At 44.5% G+C, this 25,011-nt stretch overlaps 1 protein-coding gene across 3 annotated transcripts in view; it reads left to right on the forward strand.

The window, feature by feature from the left end:
- The first annotated feature begins 139 nt into the window (after positions 1 to 139).
- The window catches only part of PCBD2 (pterin-4 alpha-carbinolamine dehydratase 2), a 52,840-nt gene continuing 27,968 nt past the window's right edge, over positions 140 to 25,011 (forward strand). The window contains exons 1-2 of one of the 3 annotated variants that reach the window (XM_029217851.1): positions 140 to 3,618; positions 6,439 to 6,570. In XM_029217851.1, coding sequence (XP_029073684.1) covers positions 3,535 to 3,618; positions 6,439 to 6,570 — 216 coding nt within the window. In that variant the 5' untranslated portion in view covers positions 140 to 3,534. Of the gene's footprint in view, positions 3,619 to 4,311; positions 4,361 to 6,438; positions 6,571 to 25,011 lie in introns of those variants that run through there. The other 2 variants (XM_029217853.1, XM_029217852.1) reach the window with 2 other exon arrangements.

Consider the following 25,011-nt stretch of genomic DNA (forward strand, 5'->3'; position numbering starts at 1 on the left):
GGTGAGGCAGATGTTAATCGGCACGTACTGGTTAAACCTTGACATGGTCTTGGAATTGTGCTAGGTTTAGTGAGAGTCGAAAGAAATATAAAGTACTGTGCTTGCCCACAAGTTGATTCTAGTCTAGTTTAGGATACATGCAGAAAAGAGATAACATGTAATTTACATAAACTTTTTGAAAAGCTGTTTCTAAAAGATCCCTTAAATTCAGATATGACAGCTGACTACATAATGATAAACTACTTTTATACTGATCATTTCCAGAGCTTTAGATAGAATAGTTCATAAGGCGTCCTAAATTCTATGAAAATAGAACCTTAGATGAGTCTCCTTCTGAGTGTAACATTGGTTGAGAGTTTACAGTGTTATGTGTCATGCTGTGGACAGCTCTGGCTGGGGCAGTCACTGGCAGGAGGGGACCATAGCTCAGAACAGTACCATTACTACTTCCACTTTACAAATGAGCAAACGGGCATATTGAGGTTAAATAAGTTACCTAGGTTACATACACAGTACATTGATGAAGCTGGGATTTGAACCTTCACGTGTATGTTTATCTGTACGTATAAGAAGAGAAACCTCTAGTTATTCCATCTCTTATAATAATAACCAACATTTGAATATTACTGCGTGTGCCAGCTACTGTTTGAGGTGCCTGACATACACCGTTTCATTTATCTGTACAATGGCCCTCTGAGATTGACACCACTCTAAAATGAGTAAATGAGGCCCTAAATAACTTGCTCTTGGTTATACAGCTTCCAGTGGTGGAACCCAGCTTCAAACCTAAGCATTCTGACTCCAGAGCCTCTATGTGGCTTGGTACCCAGTCCTGCCTCTCTGCCATGGCTCAGGCAACCATCGTATGCCTATCACTCCGGTCTTTCTCTTATGTGTGTTTCCCATACTTGTAGTCATGATATAGCGTTTTTCTTCTTTTGCTTAACAAATGATAAATATTTCACTGTTGGTAATAGTTTTCCTAACCGTGGCTACATAATAGGCCTTTGAATAGATTCAGCATTACTTATCTAACCTGTGCTCTTTTGCTGGATTTATGGTTGTGTATATAGTCTTATTTCCTTGGGGGCAGATTCCAAGAGTGGGCGTTATCCTATCAAGGATACAGGAATTTTCATATTGTTTGATATGTAACGGGGTCCTATTCTAGTCTGGAGGGTGAGGAAAGGCTCCCAGGATGACCAACAGATCCATGGCTTTGCTTCTGACACTTAGCTCAGATAAGCTACAGAGCTTCCCCTGGAGGGAAATGTGGAGCAGGGCTGCTCCCTGGAGGGGAGGTGCAAGTGTGGAGGGTCAGCCGGAAGCACTGGTGTTGAGGGACAGGGAAGCAGATGGGGGGAAGGAAGTGGTCCAAGACCAGCTAAACCACCCCAAGCCAAACATGTCTGTCGAGAACACCATGTACCAGGAACCAATGCCAGAAGGGGACTGCAACTACATGGAGGATAGCAAGGATCATCAATGCCAGCCACCAGGGATATAAGTCCAAACACTTCTGTCCATGACTTCTTGGTGTCAGAGTTGCCAAGGAAAAACAACATGGTCACGCACTGGATGGAAGTGTTTTTATTCACTTAGAGACAGCAAGGTCAGTCACAGCACTGTGCAGAGTGGCTCATGGTGTCCCTCACCCCCAGCCTATGGCTAAAGAGCACCCCTCTAGTGCCATAGCATTGTGTGCCCCAAGGTCATTGACATCCATGCTTAAGCAGAACAAAGGAGCACACATTCAGCCTGAAACAGGGAAGGGTACCTTCACAGGCTGATAAGCCTGGCACAGTGTGTGTGGGCTCTTTTTTGGTAAGGAAGTGTCCCAGGTCCAAGGCCTATTCTTATGTGACAGACTGTGAGCAGGAGACTGCTTTTCTTAAGTGTTCATTACAGACGATGTGCCCAGTAAATCTTTGCTGAGGGACTTAAATCCTGCTAAGAGACCTACATGTGAGGGCCAGGCATTCACAGCCCCTCCTGGTGGACATCACTTCCCCTGGGCCCTAACTAGCACTAGCATCCTGCTGCTGCTTTCATGACTAGAGCTGACATGCCACAGTCTCTTACAGTGGTGTTAGGGAAGGAAAATGATGAAAGCAAACTACTGAAAATGATGAGGGGTCTCCAACTTGTTACCTCACAACTACCAGTTCATTTCTCAGTTCTCACTTTAATGAGCAAGTTTCTATAGCATTTTTCATGATCCTAAAAACCCAAAGTAAATATTGGAAATACAATTTTTAATTCCAACCCCTGCCTCTGTCCACCTAAGGCATCAGGCAAAGGAAACTAGAATGTCTTAGATAAATGCCTTGAGATCAGTGACATCTGATGAAGGTCTACAGCAAGATTGCTCTGCTGAGTTTTCATCAAGTGGGCAAAAGGGAAGAAGATGGGCTGGGTCATGAGTCTGAATTTTAGACTATTTTGGGTAAAAAGGCTTTATATTTTCCAAGTCCACATGAGAAATAAAGCCAAATGCTAGCAACTGCTAAGTTGAACTTAAAATGGACTCGTTTTAAAAAAAATATTCGAGTGTATTGCTATGTCCTCTGCAAAACTGCTTATATTATTAATTTGCTTAAACTATTTAGTAAAAAAAGTGCATATACTAAAAACCACTGAATTGTACACTTTAAAGGGTGAATTTTATGGTATGTGAATTACACCTCAAAAAGAAAAAAAGGCAAAAAAAGGAGGAATGATAAGAGAATAAAATACTAATACAAATATAAAAAAGAAGGAATACTCCTTTTATCGAAAACTAAATATATAAAAAAAATTTATCTACATCTGTCCACATGTATCTCCGAGGTGCCTGTGTACCGTGCGTGTGCTACCTTCTAGAGAGCACTATGAGCTAGGTTTTCCAAATTATTTTATCTAGGCAAAGACAGATGAGCCAGTTTGCCCAGGGCATTGGCAGCTAAGTAATAACAGAGCAGAGCTCACTTTCCAACCGGCGGCTCCCTGCCTTATAAGGCCCTTATGCGGATCACTATGGTTCACTCAACCGCGAGCAGAGGGGAGTGGTCCCCAATCACCCCCCGCCCCTCTGCAGCTCATCTGTTCCTGCCCCTGCCCGCGACGTCCTCCCGCCTGCGCGGACTGTTCGCCCCATCGCCCAGAAGGGAGCCCAGTGCGGCCAGACGGTCGGCGACAACCCGAGGCCCGGACACCGAAGAGCTAAGCGGAGGTCCATCCTCATCGCCTCGCCAGCACGCCTACCGCTCTCGCACAGGCGGGAAACCCGGCACCGGGCCGCAGAGCCGGGGTTGACAGCATCTGGGCCTGCGGAGGCCTGCCGGGGACCTGCCGCGCGTCCGCCTAGATGCCAGCAACGTCGCCGGCCATTGTAGCATCTGGGGGCCTTCCGGGGCAGGTCCGCGTCTGGGCCTGCGCGGCGCGGGGCCGGGTTGTGCGGCAAGTCCTGGGCCGTGGCTGGGAGTTGCCGGCTCGGCCCCTGACTTCGGGCAGGGGCGGTCAGGCAGCGCGCCGGGCAGCCCTCGGCCAGAGATTATGGCTGCGGCGCTGGGGGCGCGAGGGGCGACGCGGCGTTGGTTCGCGGCGCTGCGGGGCAGGAGCCAGAGCCTCGCGGCCATGGTGAGTGCCGAGGGCTCGCGGTGCGGGAGGAGGGCGAGGCCCCGCCGTGCCGGCCGAGGAGCGGAGGGACCGGCGCAGGCCCCGAAGTGGGCCGGGCCTTCGGGCTGGGACTTTGGGTAGGCACGTTTGGGCACCTGGCACCTGCCCGACGCGCTGGTCTGAGACAAGGGTGGCCGCAGCATCTGACAGTTTTCCCTTGGCCTAGAATTCCGTCGTAGCCTACGAAATTGCCAACCGGAAAACAAACCAGGACGACTTTCGTTAAAAAAAAGAAAGTGAATACGAAAAGTAGTTGTGAAAATAATTCACGGTTAGGGACTCTTTATGTGATTAAGGTGGCGTTGGGTCCTCTAGATTGTGCGCTCGGTGAGAGCAGGCACCGTCTCCGTCTCGGCTCTGAACGGGGCACTGAATGTTGAATTAACTCATTTGCCTTGGTGTTAATTTTTTTGAGGAATTACCAATAAATTATATTTTTGGTTGCACATTGATTCTTTCCTCTTCCGAGGGGCGTCCCTTCCGTTTCCCCGCTTTAGAAGTTAACATATTGGGGTGAAGTTAACTTGAGGGAAAGTTTTAACTTGCAGCACCACCTAGTGGGAAAATACTGCATTAAACTCACCATTTCATTTTCTTAGACTGCTTGCCAGAGCCCATTTGGCAGTTTGAAATTCTGTAATAGAAGAAATGTAAAATAACTCGATGACGGAGAAGATGAGCACTCTCTTTTGTGGCCATTAAGGTGAGAACGCAAGATGAGTGCTTACTGTCACCTAGGCGTGTCCCAAGGCATGCCTGTGTCTAGGGTGCTGGTGATCAAGTAAAATTGTGGGGTTTGGGGAGGGATGAATAAACAGCCGCGATTGGAGTGGCTGCCACATGCCAGACTCTCTGCTGGGTGCCTTCATGGTTAAGATCTCTTTAAACCTTTAAAAAAATCTGGGCAGGTGGATACTGTAACATCCCCACTGTAGAACGCTGCTACTCAGTGAGAGGCTAAGTGATTTATTCAGCACCCACAGCTGAAAGTAACAAAGCTAGGCTTCGAATCAAGGTTGCTCTCCAAATCCTATGCTTTCCCCTGTCGCTCCCCACACCTCCCACAGGAAAAAAAAAGAAAGTCCACCACAAAGGGTTCTGCAGAGGGTATGTCCCCAAGGGGACCATTTGTGTTACGCAGGTGAAGTGACTCCATTTCACAGTCCTGAACACGGTCCCTATTCCTAGGCAGACATCTGTGGTGAGCACACATTGACCTCACTGGGGATGTGGATGGTGGAGAGGGTGGAGGAAAACAGCTCAGTGTGCTCCACAGACTCCGGGTGACTGCTGCATTGCCCACAACATGGTTAATAGCTTTCTTTCCAGCTACTCAGTGATTCCAAAATAGTTTGAGTTGAGTTAAAATATTTATTTAATAAAAATTTTAGCTTGTTTCCTGTAGCAGGTCTTTATGTGAAATTTTTCAGAGCTGTCATTGTAAAGCTAATTGATACATTGGTTCTTAAATGGTTTTTGATAACAAGCCTTTAAATGTTTTTATTTAATTAAGAGGTAGTCTCACTTTCTCTTTTGTTGTAGGGAAGGGTAGCTGGCCTAGCAAGGAAGAGAAACTAGAAAATTGACTCATTAGCATCCTTTTGTCCTCCTTGTAGAATAAGTTGTCTTTAAGGTTACTTTGCCTTCTTAATTACATTGATGTCAATGATAAAGGGTTGTAGGATTTCTGAAGTGGGAATGAGTTGAAGTTTCATGGCAGAGGATACAGCTCAGCCCCCAGTTGCCCTTTGATAAGGAGCCCTCACATTAGTTCAGTCTTCCTGGGTGCCAGTCCCTCCCTCATCTGAGACGATAGTAACCCTGCATATAGGGAAGACAGGAGGTACTGGTGGGCACTTATGCCAGAGCGAGAGCATAGCTCTTCTGACTTCTCCTACAGTGTCGTTATCTTCTGTCTGACATGCTGCTTAGAGTTCTTTCAGTTAAAAAACAAATAGCATGGAAAGTGTGGGCCTGTTAACCAATAGAATTCCGGATTTGGGAATGTCATCACCAGGATGAGTAGGAACAAGGTGGACAGTTGCGCACAAGTGCTTCCGACTGGGCAGCACTCTGGCCAGACAGTTGAGGGAGTTTGTCTTACCAGTGTTTCTGAGAAAACTCGTTCCGCTAAAGCAGGGGCTTTTTACCTGTAGTCCAGAGGGTCTGTGGACACCCAGAAGTTATTATACAAAATCCCCTGTAAATGTGCATTTGATTTTTCCTCTTTGAGGATTGGTTTTCATTACAATTGCAAGGGGATGGTGAACCCAGATAGTTGAGACTCATGTGAGTAAGGACTGAAGGCTACTAAGGTGCTGTGGGACCATCCAAAGAGCAGTAGACCAGGAGTTTAGAGCCCTGGGTTCCAATCCTGGTTCTGCCGATGGACTTGCAGGGTTTCCTTGGGTGGGTGTGTTTGCCGCAGTTTCCCAAGTCCTGGAGTGCTGGCCTTTGGTGACGATCTTTGGTAAGATGGACAAATGGTTGATCTCAGCTGTGTCTGTAATAAACCAGAGAAGCTGAATTGTAAAGTTTGAGGCATATGTAAGGGGTGATAAACCCACATACAATGGAGACAGCTGATTCTGTACAGAGCTAGCCTTGTTTTTGTCTGTTTTTTGAGAATTCTATATTTTGAGAATAAAGTAATCAAAGATGGTTAGAAGTTGTTGCCCTTAAGACTTTTTTCCACCTCTCTACATAAGGTAAAGAGCAGTAAATTTATTTGAATTTAACCAAACCTCTACACTTCAGGTATTAAATGTGTTCTTTTCATAGTCAGCAGATGCTCACTGGTTGACAGCAGAGGAGAGGAACCAAGTTATACTTGACCTTAAAGCAGCAGGATGGTCGGAATTAAGTGAGAGAGATGCCATCTACAAAGAGTTCTCGTTCAAAAATTTTAATCAGGTAATTATTACATATTCCTGCTTGTGCCATGGTCTATTTTTGTCACCTTAGGCTGTAACTCTTTCTAATACTACTGGTTGTCTGGTGCCCTGTGGGTCCAAGATCCAAATCCTTTCTTCCTTAAGAATTCAGTGATAGTTACTCCTTCCTTGTTGACAGCTGCTACCACCCAACTGGGTGAGTCTCAGCCCTAGGGGAAGAGGGTGATTTGTGTGATTTGGAAAATCAGATTCTGAAACCACTATTGCTCTGATTTGGTGTTGGTTAGGAGATTTAATTTCCTTTCAAATCTTGAATAACATTAACAGAGAGTGTGAGCTTTTTATACTGATCAGAAGGGGACATGAGTAAAAGCGGTTGAGAAACATACACCTGCTTGACTGATTTCCCCTACTTTTCTTGGATGGTTGTCAAGTTTTCTTTCTCCTTATAGTTGCATTTCTGTCTCTAAATCATCTCCCAAGCTGCACCCTCTTCTCAGATTGGCTCATTTTCTGCAAGCCCAATAGCCAGCCCTTGAAGCTTTTCTTTCTTTCTTTTTTCTTTTTAATAAATTTATTTATTTATTTATTTATTTATTTATGGCTGTGTTGGGTCTTCGTTGCTGCGCACGGGCTTTCTCTAGTTGTGGTGAGCAGGGGCTACTCTTCGTTGCGATGCGCGGGCTTCTCATTGCATGGCTTCTCTTGTTGCGGAGCATGGGCTCTAGGCGCATGGGCTTCAGTAGTTGTGGCTCACAGGCTCTAGAGCGCAGGCTCAGTAGTTGTGGCGCACGGGCTTAGTTACTCAGTGGCCTGTGGGATCTTTCCAGACCAGGGCTCGAACCTATGTCCCCTGCATTGGCAGGCGGATTCTTAACCACTGCGCCACCAGGGAAGTCCTGAAGCTTTTCTTAAAAGCTGGTCCCTGCCTTGGAGATTCAGCCTTAACAGGGGAACTCTTCCATTAGGGCCCCACCCTGTTTAGAGAGTCATCTCCCATCAGTTCTTACTCCATTGCATTTATATAAGGTCAGTGCTTTAGACTATTCCATGTTTGTTCAGTTAGTTTGATAATCCTCTGGACAGATTTATTGTTTTTATTTATATTAGGTGTCAGCATCTAGAAGGCAGAGATCCTGTTGGCTTAAATAACTGTCTTTTGTACATAACACAGTTCTGGGTACAAACAAGCATTTGATAAATGCAGACATTGATTACAGTGTTTGCTTGTTTCTGGAAGGGTGTCTGAGGACCAGATTTCCACCAAAGAAACCTTGACATGTTTTCCTAGTAAATGCCGTTGGCTCCACTGTGCCGCATGCCCTATTCTGGTCTCCATCCATCTGGCTACCAGCCTTCTGCTGTGTCTCCAACTCCTGAGGAAACCTGGACCAAGCCGACTCCTTGTCCCTGCTGCCCCACATGCTCAGTGGCTCTTGTCAGGGGCTTAGCACTCTGTGGCTGGTGGCAGGGAATCCCATTGGTACAGTAAGCTTGTGCATAAGCTCTAGGTAGCATTTTCCAAGCTTATTAAAATTCTTACATGTGTACAGCCTGACTTCTTTAAGCCTGGGCTAATTTATTGGGCTTAAACACGTGGCTTAAAGTACTTGAGTAGTGTTGCCTCAGACTCCGCCCATGAGTCAGTCATCCAGCCCCACTCTAACCTTGTGCTCAGGGTGCTTTCGGAAATGGTGGGGGGAAGGGAAGCTGCGCAGGGTGTCCTTCATTAATTGTAACGTTATTCACCAGGACATTTAATTTTCTTGGCTTCCCCCCCCCCCCCCCCCCCCTCACCCACCTTTTAGGAGAAAGAGGCAGACGACAAGAAGATCAGCTGATGTCAGGGAATGTGTTCAGAGAACCGGCACTGGTATTATGTCCTGCGGTTGGTTTTCTAGCCAGGCTCCTATGACTTCTGCACGTAATGGCCTGTAGTGGCAACTGATGTCATGACAAGTGTCAGTGCCCACCAGCCAAAGACCACCAGGAACATACCAGTAGCTGAACAAGTTAGGCTTATTGCTTGTGGCGGTGAGGAAGAGTGCACGCCATAGGGAACCGTGGGGCATCTCAGGAAGACGGTGTTGGAAAGACTTACTACTGGATTTGGGCTGGTGTTTGTGATTTTGGAGTCTTTAAGGATCAGAGCTTTGCTCTGGGTTGGATGCTGTCTGCAAATGGGCTCTTCTACGATTCACTATTTTAATAAATCTTACCTAGAGGGAGAATGGACTAAAGTGGGGCCAAAGCTGAAACTGGTAAAGAAGCAGCAGTCACTCATTAGCCAAGAGAGGCGGGTGCTTGGTGTTTTGTGATTTGGACAATGTTCACGTTTTGTTTGTGTTGAGATATCATTGCAGAGTGATATCTGTGATACTCCACATTACATTATTGTCATGATTATAACAATCATTAGAAGAGTGGTTATATTTTTGTCCTAATCCTTCATGGTCACAGAGTGGCCTTGTCTGATGTTGCTGTTGCTGTTCAGCACCAAGGCCTAGGTTTGGGTTTGGCTCCTAGCAACTTGGAGGCCTAGGTGGCAGTCCAGGCCAGCTCCCAGGTGTCAGGGCTGCTTTTCCCTTTTTTGCAACTAATGTTTAGAGTGATGACCCTCTGGCATTGATGGATCCTCACTTATCTTTCATTTATTTTTCAATACAGAAAAGTTATTTTTTTAAATTATAAAGCAATGATATAAAACATTAAAATACGATGGGAAATAAAAATTTTCCCATTGCAACTACTTCCATCTTTTTACCTATTCTCTTCTAGTCTTTCTCCATATGTATAGTTTATTCACAATGTGGCAATTGTACAAGCAGTTAAATTTTTTTAAAGTAGTTTAATTTTTATTGTAAAAGCAATATTCATTACCAGATATTTATTAAGCCCCTTCTCTGTGCCAGGCACTCTTCTAAGCTCATGTAGCTCCCTTTCTAGCAGAGAAGATAGACAATAAACAAATGAACAAATAATATAGTTTCACGTAGTGATGAAGTCATGAGGGAGAATAAAGTAGGATATTGGGATGGGGAGTGACGGAGGGGTGAGCACACTATTTAAGATGGAGGGGGCTGGAAAGGCCTCTCTGGGGAGGGGACATCTGAGGCCTGAGTAATGTGAGGGAGCTGAGCATGTGAAGACCGAAGGAAGAGCATTTCTGGTGGAGAGACAGCAAGTACCAAATTCCTGGAGCAGGAGTGATCTTGGTGTGATTGAGGAAGAGCCAGGGGGCCAGTTTCTGGAGCGGACAGAAAGGAGAAGAGGCTGAAGAGAGGGAGAGGCCAGAGCACTGGAGCCTTGTTGCCGTGCGGGGAGTTTGGATTTTATTCTGTGAAGGAAAGCCCTTGGAGGATTTCAGGCAGAGAAGTGCCATTATTCAGTTTATGTTCTAAAAAGATCACCCTGGCTGTTCTGCTGTGAACAGATGGTAGAAGGGCAAGAGTGGCAGCAGGCAGAATGTGTACGTTGCCATGTGATAGGCTAGGCAAGAGGTGGTGAGAGACTATGGGGGAAGCAGTGGTATGTGGAGAGAAACGCAGGATTTCTTATTTATTTTAAAGATAGAACAGTCCAGACTTGCTGTTAGATTGGATGTGGGGGAAGGAGAGGGTCAAGGATGATCCCAAGGTTTTGGTTCAAGCTGTAGGGTAAAGGGTGGTGCCACTGGTACCATTTACTTGGCTGGGCAAAATGGAGTGGAGAGCAGGGTAGGGAATTAAGAATTCCATTTTGGACATGTCAGGTTTGAGATACTTACTGGTCACCCAAGTGGCAATATTGGATCAGCAGTTGGTGATATGAGGTCAGAGTTCAGGCTTGGGATAACCGTTTGAGAGCCGTCAGAGGGGATAATTGTCCTGGATCGGCAAAAGAGGGCAGGTGGAGGTGCAGGCATGGTACCTCCATTGTGATAGGAAAGAAGGCTGAGTGTATGTGTACAGATGCAGGTAGGTTGCCACGTTCGCCTTGGGAAGAAGAGGTAGTTTTCTCTTCTGATTGCTTCTATTTTTTTAGTGAAGTCATCAGTTGAGAATGAGTCGGGGTGGGAGAGAGGAGTGTTGGAGATCTGGAAAAATAGGAAAAGGCATGAAATAGTCCTCTTAGAGACTAAGACAGTGAAGGAACTGTGAAATGTGGTCAGTTGCTGGGCAGTTCTCAGTGTCACTGGAGATTTATGGGCAAACATTTAAGGTGAAGATCCTGTGTGTTTTGTCCAGCCATGTTCAGCTGCTTGGGCACAGGCTTGGAGTAGGTGCAGGGTTGGGCTTAACAAGGGCTGAACTTTTTCTTTTTTTAATTTATTTTATTGAAGTATAGTTGATTTACAATGTTGTGTTAATTTCTGCTGTATGGTGGTTCAGCTGTATACACGCGTGCATGTGCACACACACACACACACACATATTCTTTTTCATATTCTTTTCTATTATGGTTTATCACAGGATATCCCTGTGCTGTACAGTAGGACCTTGTTGTTTATCCACTCTCTATGTAATAGTTTGCGTCTACTAAACACAAACTCCCTGTCTATCCCTCCCCCACCCCCTTCTTCCTTGGCAACCACAAGTCTGTCCTCTATGTCTGTGAGTCTTTTTCTGTTTCGTGGATAGGTTCATTTATGTTGTATTTTAGATTCCACATATAAGTGATAGCATATGCTATTTGTCTTTCTCTGTCTGACTTACTTCACTTAGTATAATAATCTCTAGGTCCATCCATGTTGTTGCAAATGGCATTATTTCATTCTTTCTTATGGCTGAGTAATTTTCCATTGTATATATGTACCACATCTTCTTTATCCATTCATCTGTCAGTGGACATTTAGGCTGTTTCCATGTCTTGGCCATGTATTGTAAATAGAGCTGCAGTGAACATTGGGGGAGGCATGTGTCTTTCTGAATTATAGTTTTGTCCTGATATATGCTCAGGAGTGGGATTGCTGGATCATATGGCAGCTCTATTTTTAGTTTTTTTTGAGGAACCTCCAAACTGTTTTCCATAGTGGCTGCACCAATTTACATTCCCACTAACAGTGTAAGGAGGTTTCATTTTCTCCACAGCCTCTCCAGCATTTGTTATTTGTAGGCTTTTTCATGGTGGCCATTCTTAACTGGTGTGAGGTGGTACCTCATTGTAGTTTTGATTTGCATTTCTCTAATAATTAGTGATGTTGAGCATATTTTCATGTGCCTGTTGGCCATCCGTATGTCTTCTTTGGAGAAAGGTCTATTTAGGTCTTCAGCCCAGTTTTTGAATGGGTTGTTTGTTTTTTTTGTTATTGAGTTGTATGAGCTGTTAACAAGGGCTGAACTTTTGCCAGATGAGTGCAGTGGAGGAACAGGGGGCAAGGAAACTAAGGATGTGTGCAAGGGAGGGTCAAAACATTGGACTTTGGAGTCTAAGCTGGTGAGGAGGGAAGTGCAGTTGTGATGTGGGAGATGGAAAGTGAAGAGGTCGGAGTGTCAAGTAATATAACCTTTTTGGAGAGCAATTGGGTGATGTCTGTCAACTTTTAAAGTACCCATTGTCCAATACCCATCGTACGAATCTAGAAATTTATCTTCTAGGTACAGTCCCCCGTGTATGCCAGATGGGTATGAGAGGATGTCCACTCTAGCCTGTGGACCTGTAACTTTTTATTGTGAGCAGGCATTTCCACATGCTTGTGTATGCCTTGCTAAGACCATGTCTCCCTCACTGCAGCCCTGCCCTTAGCAGGAATTAGGGGAGGCCCACTGTGCTGCATGTGATAGCACCTCTCCTGGCCTCAGCTTTACACGCTGGAGGGAGCCGTGGTCAGAGCTGAAGACCCCCATCTCCCCTAATCACACTGGGTATTAGCATGTATTTTTTTTTAGTCTTTGCTGAATATATAGGTAAAAAATGTTCTGTTTTTTTGCTCAATAGGGTATGAACATTTTCCAGTTCTTCTTTTTTTTTTTTTTTTTCCGTACGGGGGCCTCTCACTGTTGTGGCCTCTCCCGTTGCAGAGCATAGGCTCCAGACGCGCAGGCTCAGCGGCCATGGCTTACAGGCCCAGCCACTCCACGGCATGTGGGATCTTCCTGGACCGGGGCATGAACCCGTGTCCCCTGCATTGGCAGGCGGACTCTCTCAACCACTGCGCCATCAGGGAAGCCCTCATTTTCCAGTTCTTTACATAGTCTTGTCTTTTTACTTACAATAAATCTTCAGGAGTAAGATTACGCTTGTTGGGTGTTACTTTTTTTTTTTTTGGCTGTGCCTTGCAGGGTGTGGGATGTTAGTTCTCGACCAGGGTTGGAACCCGTGCCCCCTGCAGTGGAAGCGCGGAATCTCAACCACTGGACCACCAGGGAAGTCCCGGGTGTTACAGTTTTTAAGTGGTTTGCTTATGTAGCGTGTGTGAAATGGTATTATAAGTTTGCTTTAGAATCCATTTCTTTTATTACTGTAGAAATTGAACCACACATTTTAGAAACCTTTTCATTGACCCTGGATGGAAAAGCTACTTCTCAAAGCTTTGGTTTATTCTAGGTTTTACCATAAGAAGTAGCTAGTAAAATATATTTGGACTTTTTTCCTCTTAGAGGTTTTATTCCAAGATATGGTTAGTTCCAAAGAGTCCACATGCATTTGATAGCTCAGATCGGCGCAAATACTTAGCGAATAAAGATGTGAAAATTCCCGAGGGATCCTAATGGCGTAGGTGGATGAAGTGGCCGTGGGTTTTGGTTGCTGTTAGCCCACTGTCTTTCCTCGGTGGTGGTGCAAAGGTAATGGTGAGACTCCATGGGTATTCCGAGCATGGCAGTGCCAGGGCCGAGGCAGGAAGTTTCGACACTTGGAGTACTTGGACTTAGGGTGGGGTTGGCATTTGTAAAGGAGTTTTGCTTTTTTTTCTGTTCATGTAGACATAAGGAGGGAGAGGTCTCTGAGTGACATGTAAACGTATTCTTAGCTGTTTGGCAACTGCAGGGTGATAGTGTTGAAAGAACAAAATGTCAGTTAGAAATGTGGGTGTGAGCCTTCCATAAAGATACATTTTGTTAGGCATTGTCATGTAGGGACAAGTGTGAAGCTTATAAAATGAGAGGAAATGGGTTTCCATGGTGGCACAGTGGTTAAGAATCCGCCTGCCAATGCAGGGGACAGGACACGGGTTTGAGCCCTGGTCCGGGAAGATCCCACATGCTGCAGAGCAACTAAGCCTGTGCACCACAACTACTGAGCCTGCGCTCTAGAGCCCGCGAGCCACAACTACTGAAGCCCGTGCCTGCCGCAACTACTGAAGCCCACGCACCTAGAGCCCGTGCTCCGCAACAAGAGAAGCCACCGCAATGAGAAGTCCGCTCACTGCAATAAGGTAGCCCCCACTCACCGCAACTAGAGAAAGCCCACGCGCAGCAACGAAGACCCAACGCAGCCAAAAATTAAAAAAAAAAAAATCAGAGGAAATTTTATGCTTTGGAAGCAGGTTTAGAAGATGAGGATTTGAACCCAGGCAACAGCTACTCCAGATGCCAGCAGGTGGAGCCCTCCAGGGCAGGAGCCCAGGTGGGCCAGGCGGCATCACAGCCCCCTGGGAAGGCTGTCCCCAGTCTCTCCTTCTTGGATACTGGACCACCCCTGTTCAGTGCAGAAACAAACTTAGTATCAGGAATAGGTAAGAGTGGGGGTGCGTCAGCTGACCTAGTTTGGTACCTTTTGGGTGAATGAAGAGTTCTGGCTGGAGGAGATAAGGATTTTCCACTTGGTAATGGAGAGCAGGTTTGATTCATGAGAGAGGGACTGAGCTTTGTGAAAAAGAACTGTAATTCTCTGCGTTCCAGGAGGAGCTCCTGTACCTCATCTGTGCTTTATTAGGTGGGCCTGCCTGCAGGGTATTCGATTTTGTTAGATGGAATCTTACGAACTGGCTGATATTCAGCCAGATTTGACCTACAAAAATGGCTCTTTTACATGGTTCAGTCAAATAACTTGTCCAAGTTGAGTATCTCTCACAGGGCAGGGTCCAAGCTCTATTTGTGCTTTGTCTTGTTCATCACATTTTGGTTAATGTAACTGCTGCTGTTAAAAGATTTCTGGCACTGGAGTAGGGAGGGGGCTTCTGAATGGCCTCGGCGGTGGTGGCGATGGTGGAGGAGTGGGGTTCTGTGTGTCTAGCAGCAGTAACACCCACCATATGTAAGTTTGGGGTTTGTAAAATGGTTTCTATTCCTGTCCTGGAGCTCCTGCTGTAGAGCAGTTGAAAGTTACTGTTGGTGACTTACTCTGTAAAGATGTTTTATTGAGGAATTTGATAATAGGCTTATGGTTAACATTCTGAAACACTTAGTGAAGTCAAAGGCTTGTTGATACCAGAAGACAGACAACTGTTAATGAAAATCTTAACGATCCTGGCAGGACATGGGTGGAGGTCTCAGGCACTCTCCTTGTGAACGAATTAGTTCAGTTTTTATTGTTCATTAAGTTATGAGTCAGTAATTCAGTAATATAAATGTCACATCTGAGTACTCTTGAAAGTGGATATTCACTGCCTGGTGAGGGTAAAGAAACACTCTCAGTGAGGATGTTCTTAAGGCTTCGGCATCATATAGGTTAGAAAATGTCATTTTGCTTTTAAAGTTTAGGCTATTATCTGTGTGTCTGGGAGCCAGGGAAAGTGAAAACTTGTCTGATTATCACACCAGTTGCTTGCTCTTAACATGTGCCCACTGATGGGCTTTTTTAGCCAACTAGAAACCTGAGAAAGTGTTCACAGTTGTCATTGGAGTAGAGAGTAGAGACGCTACCTTTTAGTAAACTTTACCTAAAATTTGGGAAGCTGGTAAGAATATCTGCGTGGTGTTTTCATGTTGGTTTTCACTTTGAAGTTATTCCTGGAGTCCCGGGGAGTCCCGGGCAGGACACGCTGATGTTGTCAGGTGGTGGCTGGGACGTTGGTTTGGTGTCCACCAGGGTAGGGAAGTTAGAGCCTAAAATGTTATCATTTGGAGTCTTGCTTCTGCTGTTTGTGTCATAGAAGAGGTTTAGAGCTGATGTGTATTTGTAAAAACACATGTGATAGATAGACGAAGGGAAATGTAAAACAGGTGTAAAAAATGCAGATATGACACCACACTGCAGTGTGAAAATGTTGTGGTGATTACACCGTCCTTTAATAAAAATGGACTTTTAGCTGCATCGTGTTTTCTTAGTAGTATAGTAAACCTTCCGTTTACACAACTTCGCCTGAGTATTTTGTAAAAGCCAAACAGCCAAGAAATATAATTTCCTCAAAAGTCTTTGTCTTGCCCTTTTACAGATGGCGTAAAATCAGGTGTGTAAAACATAAAACGCAGCTTGAGCTGACGTGGAAGGTATTGCAGATTCATGCCTTGCAGATGGTGTTGGTGTGATTAATGCATTCATTACTTTTTCTTTATTGCTTTTCACAGATAATGTACATGATGCATGGAAAATGTTGTGGGTTTAAATCTTTGCCAGGTTTAGACTGTGACTATCAACAGATGTTATCATATAAGTACTATAATTATTATAAAATAAAAAATTTGTCATGAAATGCATTGACATAAATTTCATTTATGTAAATTGCTTTCATTAGTATAAAACCTTAGCGTCGCTGTTAGGGTTTGTGAAGCACTTTAGATGAGATTAACTTGGTATAATGTGGTCACAAATGGGCTGCTTTAAATTTAACTGACAAGAAAATAACACTCAAAAGTTAGGAAATTACTGAGGCATTTGTTTTCAGCCTGTGTTGCTGGTACCGCTTAAATAGGCTGAATATGAATTAATAACAATGGACTGCTGGCTCGATAATTACGGAAAATAATTTAAAGGAGACCTTAAGTCATCACTTAAAAGTATTTTGGTCTTGTTTTCTGTTCTGTTTCTGTTTTTCTTTGGTATGCCACTCCATTGTTTCAGTACAGCCATTATCAATAGTGTTTAGGTTTGCACAGCAAGAGTTTTGTCAATAGAGTTTTGGTGCATTAGGGCCATGACATAGAAACTTGCACTCAGCTGTTTTGAAATACGGACCTTGGGTGCCTGATGAAGAGGCTTTATCAACTCTTTATCAGCTCTTCCAAGCAGTAACTACAACGCTGCACTCATGCTTCTGTGGCCAGGTGGTGACCAGTGGCTTTCTCACCTCAGGAGGCACGTGGCCTACCAGAGCTCACCTTGGCTCTGAGCTCTCTGTGTGTTGCTCTTTTCTCTACATCCTTTTAAACAAAACAAAGCAATGCATCCTCTTCCCTGTTTTGCAGATAATTTACCATCATATTGCCCTTCTGATCCAGGCTGGAATGGGCCATTCTAACTAATTCACTAAAATTAGTCCTCTGAGTTTTACAGAAGGACACTGAACCAGACTGTGATCATGGACTTGCTGTGGTCACACGGGGTCATGTCACAGTTAGTAGGCGCCAGACCCATCTCTGGTTCCCACAGCAACATTTTTAGATCCTACTGTGATATAGAAAGGTGTTTTGTGTTTATTTTTTTATTTCTTCTGGGAGATATCTTGCTTTCCAAGGACTGCTTGTTGGATTACTTTTCTGCCTTAGATGGGTTTGACAATACTTCCCTGAGAAAGGGGCTGTTCACCAGCTAGGACAAACAGAGCTCTGCTTGTGTGGGAGCAACCCAGGTATCACTGTTGAGCAATCAGACATCATTTAATTGTATCGTTAAAATCAGTCTTATCAAAACAGCAAACGCCACTAATGAATCAGTTTGCTCCTGTGCTCTCAGCCAGTAAGGCAAGATTGTGGCCTTCTACCATATCATTCATCAAACTGACTTCAAATGCCCTGTCCTTGCCACTGCAGCACTGGCCATGGACATGCACCAGGTGTCTGGAGCAGACCCAGTTGGGGCTGGGCTGGGAGCCACATGGTCTCCCCACTGAGAGCCAGAGGGCCTGGCTCTGTCAGGATTAGAGAGCGTAGCGAGGTCCTTGAGCCGGCAACCACTGAGGGGCTGGCACTGCTCTGGGCCCAAGGCGTGGAAGGAGGAAGATGCAAAAGAAGCAACTGATTCCGTTCCTGCCCAGAAGAATTCCCAGTTTTGTTGGGGAGGTGGAACATCTGCCTTGTATAAGATATTGATAGTTGATTTTTAAAAATATTTATTTATTTATTTATTTATTTATTTCGGTGGTGCCGGGTCTTAGTGGTGGCATGCGGGATCTTTACTTGTGGCACGCAGACTTCTTAGTTGCGGCATGCATGCGGGATCTAGTTCCCTGACCAGGGATCAAACCCGGGCCCCCTGAATTGGGAGCACGGAGTCTTACCCACTGGACCACCAGGGAAGTCCTGATAGTTGATTTTTAAAATTGTCATGCTAACTGGGCACTAAAATCTGAAATACTAAGAAGCTGAAAGGTGTAATCCAGGAAGTCTGCCTGGAGAGGGGGAGTTTTGCTAGATCTGATAGGTTTTCTTGAAGGAAGGAGGTACGGGGGAGGGGTTGGCAGGTGGCACAGGTCAGGGACAGGGAGAAAGAGGGCACATCTTATTTGTAATGTGTGGGACAAGTGAGGACCCTAAGATTGGTTCAGCGAGCTGGGCTGAAGATTGGCATGGAGGGTCCTTGTGCTGCTCTCTCCCTCGTTTAGTGTTGCCTCAGGTTTAAGGTATCTGAAAGCAAACTCTTATTGTCTTTCTGTCTTCCCTACAAGAAAGTTTCCTAAAAGAAACTTGTTTGTCTCAGGACCACCATTCTCTCAAGCACCCAGACAAGAAACTGAAGAATTATCTTGGTGATCAGTCACCAGGAACTGGTCAGTGACTGTGCTTGGTCTGGGTGCGCCTCTCCTCCCCCCAGCGCTCCGGTAGGAGCTTCATCATGGCTTTTTAACTCTAGGCCCTCTCTGCCTTCATTGGCCTGCATGCTGTTTTATTGTGACCAAGTTGGTATCTGCTCAGAAAATCCCAGTTCCTTTCTGTTACATCTTACAAGACATCATCTTCTCAGAGTTTTTCAAAGCTGCCCACAGTCTCTAACCTTACCTCTCATTACTTCTCTGTAAGAGGCCTCTTTAGTCTGTTAGAGATTAGAACTGTAAGGTACCCGAGAGGTCACCTAGTCATCCCTTTCACTGAAGAACTGGAAGCCAAGGACAGGGGGGCAAAAAACATTAGTGTCCATACTGGAACTGGAGCTAACACTTACAGTATAGTAGGGGAGGGAGAGCATAAACAAAGAAAATAGCGCATGTATAATTGCCAGTTATGGTAAGTGCCATGAAGAAACATCCTAATAGCTAATGCTTGATGAACACTCCAACTTTGGGCCAGGCACTATGTTGTAAGGACTTTACATGTATTTATTCATTTAATCCTCACAAAACCCTGTCTTCCAGAGAATATTTACCTCATTTTACAGATAAGGGTACCAGAGTTTAGATTAAGTGACTTACCCGGGGCCCCACAGTGGAGTTGGGATTTGACCCAGGCAATCCCTTCCATTTGCCAGTGTGGATACTGCCTCTCCAGCGGAAGAGACGGTTGAGAGAGAGAAAATGGGAAAACCGAATTCAGTTGGAGGAGAGCTGTCAGGGAAGACCTCTCCAAGGAGCTGATAAGCTGATGCATTTTCTTTTTCTTTTATTTCCTTTGTCCATTGAGGCATTTCATTTGCACGTGTGTACTACATCCCTAGGAAAAGGATCCCAGGATTTTCTTTCCTGTGTTTTGTTTTGCTGCTTCTTTGTCCATGATGCCAGCTGAGGTTGTCAGTATAATGAAACCAAATGGGCAATCTGCCATTTTTTTAGATCTTTGAGTTGCACATCAAATCTGGGACTGATCACTACACACTTGTTTAACCTGCCCATGAGGTTCACAACAATTTTCCCAGCTCTGTGGTCATCAGTGATTTCAAATTCGCCAATGTAACCATTCTTCGTTATTACTGTTAGAAACTGGATGATGACTTTGGAGCACAGTCTAGTAAGAACCTGGTGTTTGCATCTCTTTGGCATCATTGATGTTCTTGAGAGCATCAGCCAGGACATTCACATGCACCAATATGGCGGCCCAGAAGGGTGACAGGAAGAGGACAGGAGGGGTGAGGACATGGTGTTATGGGAAGTGGGCAGGCTGTCTGAGGACTTAGAGGATGAAGTGGAGGTGGGAGGGGGCAAAACATTACATGAGGAGAATAGTAAGGAGGCTGTTGCATTCATCCAGGTGAGACATCATCACTAGGTGGACACAGCAGGAGATTCTGGACTGGATAGTGACAAAGGGGAAGCAGAGAGGTATAGAGGTTGGAGCTGCTTTTAGTAGTTTACATGAGCAGGAACCAATGATGCCACACATAACACTTACAGGGAATAAAAATATCAAGAGAAAACCCAAGTTTCTCTACAAGGGAGGAGTGGTGATGGGTGGTGAGGAAGAAGAGCAGGGAGTGTTAAGTATGACTTTCAGGTTTAGGACCTGAGGAACTGGGTGGTTGGGAGTGACATTTACTGAGCTGGGGAAGTGTGGGAAAGGAACAGGATTGGTGTGCAGGGATCAAGGATCCTGGATCCTGGTGTGCAGGATCAAGGGATCCTGGTGTGGATATTGTTAAATGTGCATTGCTACGAGACATCCCAGTGTCAACCCTAAGAAGGTAGTTTTGTGTCTGTGTTGTAGATAATTGGGGAGACATAGATGTGTATGGAACCAAGCCAATGTAATAGATGAGGTTACCCAGGCAGAAATTATAGTGTGAGAAGAGAAGAGGGCTCAGAAATCAGTCCATTTAGGGGTAGGATAGAACAGGAGGTGTTGGCAGAAGACTGAGAAAGACTTTATAGTGAAATAGGAAGAAAATCAGGCCAGTGTTGTACACAGAATCCAGAAGAAGATGATGTTTTAAAAGGGAGAGAGGGGGCTTTCCTGGTGGCGCAGTGGTTTAAGAATCCGCCTACCAATGCAGGGGACATGGGTTCGAGCCTTGGTCCGGGAAGATCCCACATGTCGCGGAGCAACTAAGCCCATGCACCACAACTACTGAGCCTGTGCTGTAGAGCCCATGAGCCACAATTACTGAGCCCATGAGCCACAACTACTGAGCCCACGTGCCACAACTACTGAAGCCTGTGAGCCTAGAGCCCGTGCTCTGCAACAAGAGAAGCCATTGCCATGAGAAGCCCGCACACTGCAACGAAAGGGCAGCCCCCGCTCGCTGCAACTAGAGAAAGCCTGTGCGCAGCAACGAAAATCCAATGCAGCCAAAAATAAATAAATTAAATAAATAATTTTTTTTAAAAAGGGAGAGAGGAATCAGTTCTGCTGACGCTCCAAGTAAGATGAGTACCAAAAGATGATCACGCATTAAGCAACATGGAGGTCATCAGTGGCCGTAGGAAGGATCGTTTGTGTGGGATGGGGGTGCAGGGCAGACTGGAGAGGAAGTGGAGCTCATGTGCCTTACATAGATCTTTGTAGCCACAGACATTAGCCTCTTGTCTGTTCTTTCTGTTTGTAATTCAGCCCTTGCATTATCCTATTTGTTAGTGGTTTTCTTTCAGTCTTGTTTTGATATTAAACCTGTGAACATTAGTGCTAGGACGGATGAGGCTATTGAGGCCCTGTGGTGAAGTTGACAGTGAACCAGTGGTGGGATTAGGATGTGAGTAAGTGCAGCTTAAATCATGCAACAGAGGAATGTGACCACTTACTTCTGTCTCTCTGCATCTAACATATAAGTGCCTTGAGGGTGAAGACTTGGGCTGTGCTTGTGTACCTCTCCCACAGTGCCCTCCCAGTGTTACCTAGGTATTTTGAATACACGAAGCCCCTTGATTGGGCTCACATAGGTGATCCTAGTCAGTGCCCTTAGCCCCAGGGGAACATAGTGCTTTTGTCTCCTACAGGTTACTACCTAAAACCCTTTCTCACCAGGGACTTCTCCTTTCTCTCGTTTCCTTACTCCTAAACACAGATGTTTCCTAACAGTGACCAACTTACTTGGCTGCTAAGTTGGTATGTATGATGGGATGGTCTTTAGGGCCGTGGCACCCTGCCCAGAAGAACAGCATTGATCGTGCCTCTGTTCTGCAGGCAGTTTTGGAGTGTCAGAGAAAGAAATGGGCCACTTGTGGCATCTCTAGTAAATCACCTCCAACAAGGAGAGGCTGAGGTTGGCACTTACTCGATATTGTGGCTTCACGGCTTCAGCCACCCACACTCAGTCTTTTGTAAATCTTGGTGTCCTGAGGGACCACGGCAGGTTCTGCCAGGACTCCACAGAGCATCACACTGCTGCAGGCCTTCTACCTGTTATCCATTAGTCACTCATTTTTGTTTCATGACAGTTCTTTTAATGTCAGATTCCTTTCCTTTTCTGTGACCACTGGTCCAGCCCTCTTGGCTGATTTTCTTTTCTTTCTCTTTTTAAAATCATAACTTGGTGGCGTTCCAGATAGAAAAGTTTTAAAAGTTTATTTGATACATTTTTTTAGGAATTATTTAAAAAGTTTTTGTTGTAAAAATGTTGCCTTAAGGTCACTCTGTAATACAGGTTTTTAAGGTCATACCTGTAATACAGGTAACTCTTTAATGTTGCATTATTTACCAGAAATGCAGCCAAGTCAGTTTTCTTTCTGACAGTTTGGAGAGTCACGAAGTATTTTATGAACTATTGAGTGTTTTCCAGGCGTTAGTAGCTCATTGTTGGGTGACCTGGGAAATAATGTAGGTGGTTTCATTGAAGCTTTCCAGCAGCCTTGTGGGGTTGGGTATTAGGAAGCCTAGGTTACTAATGGTAAGAAGGAACCTGCTCAAACGTACAGATGAAGCAGTGAGGCGCCGTCCTTCCAAGGCCAGGCTTCCCACTTATTCTGAGGCCACAGCTCTTCTCTGACCCAAGTCTATATTTTGAAGGGTTGTGGGGTAATTCAGGATATGGAATGCTGTTCTATTTAGGAATGTCCTAGACCTTTGAATGAACAACTCTGCTGTTCAAAATTGAGTCTGTTTCTTTGTTCTGTTTAGGAAACAGTGTTTATTTTGGAGGGCTTAAAAGAGGCAATGTGTTCTTTGCATATTTTGAAGAAAAGGATAGCCAGCTACTGATAGGAATTTGACCTGTAAATTGCTACATGGTTCCCATGCCCTGCCCTGAAAGCATTAGTTTATAATACTTGATTGGTCAGTTATTTGTCCTAAGTCAGCTACAGATTGGAGGTCAACTTCTACCTGGAGGGGGAAGTCTCTTCCAGATAGAAGGTCTGCAAAGAGCAGCTAAAAACTTAACTTGGCAAATTAGAACTCGGTGTAGAGAAGATAAACTTCTGCACTGAGAGACCCCAGCTTTCTGAGCCACTGACCATACAATTGTGGATACAGGTGTGTAGAAGAGCGGGCCATTGTAATTCTAAATGCCTTAAACTGTGATTCTGTTATGTAAGCTTGAGAATGAGCCTCTTTCCATCTTCCTATTTGTTTAAAACTGCAAGGTTTAAATAGAAGGGTTTAACGTTTATGGATTACTCACACCCCACAGAGATCAGCCTGGCCTCTCTCTCTTACGGGAATGATAGCACCCTGTTTCATTTGTGTGGTCTGTTTAGCTTGTTAATAGATACATTTTTTTTTCCTGACTGCATAGTATGTTTTATAATTAGGAAGACACAGAAGAGTACAAAGAAGAAAAATATATCTTATGCCCACTTAAAAAGCAGTATGTGTGAATGTGTATTTTGTGAGTATGTATGTATGTACATATGTTTGTATACATATTTGGAGTCATATGGTAGATGCTTTTTTGCTCAGTTGCATCTTCTCACTTTATGTATGGTGACCATTTTTCGCTGTCAGTAAAGTATTTTACTTCATGGTTTTTAATGGTGGGATATATAGAGGATTCCACTGAAAGGAAAGGCCACATGTAATTTAACCAATGCCTTTCTATCATAACTAACCACAGATGAGACTTTGTGAGCCTACCTTTCCTAAATGCTCCATATAAATGCTGTCCATTGATCACAAAAGTATCCGGGAATCATACCAGGTTCTTCTTGCTAAAGACACTCAGGATCTTGATGCCCATTGAGATCAGGCATAGATCCAGTTACTTGTTAAAGTAAATAGAAATCATCATCTAGATTGAATTGATCTGTTGAAGCTAAAAAATCAAGCCCTTCAAGTTACTTGAGAAGGTCAGAAGGAAAATGTTATGTTATAGGGCTTTGTAGCTACCGTTCTTACAGCGTAGGGCAATGGTGTAGGGAATATTTTCATAGAAATATTTCTCTTTTAGAGATTTTTTTCAGATAACGAAGGCTTGTTTAATTTGGGAAGAGTTATTTCATAGGAAATTCAATCTTTGTAAATCCTCTGTCACATTTCCACACTTGCCAGTTCTCTAGCAAATGATGGGTTTTGAGTGGTTCAGAAAGGGTTTCTTTTTTTTTTTTTTTTTTTATGTGGTACGCGGGCCTCTCACTGCAGTGGCCTCTCCCCTCGCGGAGCACAGGCTCTGGACGCGCAGGCTGAACGGCCACGGCTTACGGACCCAGCCGCTCTGCGGCATGTGGGATCTTCCCTGACCGGGGCACGAACCCGTGTCCCCTGCATTGGCAGGCGGACTCTCAACCACTGCGCCACCAGGGAAGCCCAGAAAGGGTTTCTTAAAAGGAAACAATTGTACATTTTATACATATTCTTCTTTTTATTTTTGAATTGGGTAAGTAAGAGAAACTTGTGTTTTCTCTTTGTATTTGTCTGTGGTGATATTGCTGGTTCTCAGACTTAGAATGGTGATTACTTGTAATGATTTTTTAAAAATTTCACCTTATGAGAATGTTTTCTTGGGCGTGATGAATGGCTCCAAAGAACTTTAAAAACCCAACCAGTGATGTTGGCCTGGCGCTGGAGAGTTGCTGCTTAGAGATCAGTAATTGTTACATCTTGGTTTGGTATGCTTGGTGGTATCTAATCATGTTTTGTGCTTGGGAACCATGAAAGAATTTTCTTTTCAAGTCTTAGTGCATCATTTTTCCCGACATTGATCAAAGGATGGAAAACTAGTATTATATATGTAGCCAGGGTATTCATAACTGACTTACATTCTTAATCTTTTGGCTGTTTGGTTGAGGTATATCTACGCCTCTTAAATATTGAAAGCATAATATCTTTTAACCTACAACTGCAGAGTTAAAATGAATTTTATGTGAAATATTTAGTTGTGGACCACATCTTCAGCTTTTTATATGCCACAGTGGTCTTGATTTTTCCCTTCCATTGTCTGATAGTGAGGTCATTTTCAGTCCTCTGGGAAATTCTATTCCCAGCCAGATGTGGCTCATATATTAAAAGTAGCACCTGTGGCTAATATCACAGCAGCTTACCATAAATTTACATGGTAACTAGGATTATATCTGTCAAGACTGTTAAAAAACATCTAGATTTAATTTGATTTCCAGTATTGTAGAAGCTATCCAACATTTTGCTTCATA

Source organism: Monodon monoceros, unplaced genomic scaffold (genome assembly GCF_005190385.1).
Source record: "Monodon monoceros isolate NGI ecotype Baffin Bay Population unplaced genomic scaffold, NGI_Narwhal_1 Super_Scaffold_12, whole genome shotgun sequence".
NCBI classification, from domain to species: Eukaryota; Metazoa; Chordata; class Mammalia; order Artiodactyla; family Monodontidae; genus Monodon; species Monodon monoceros.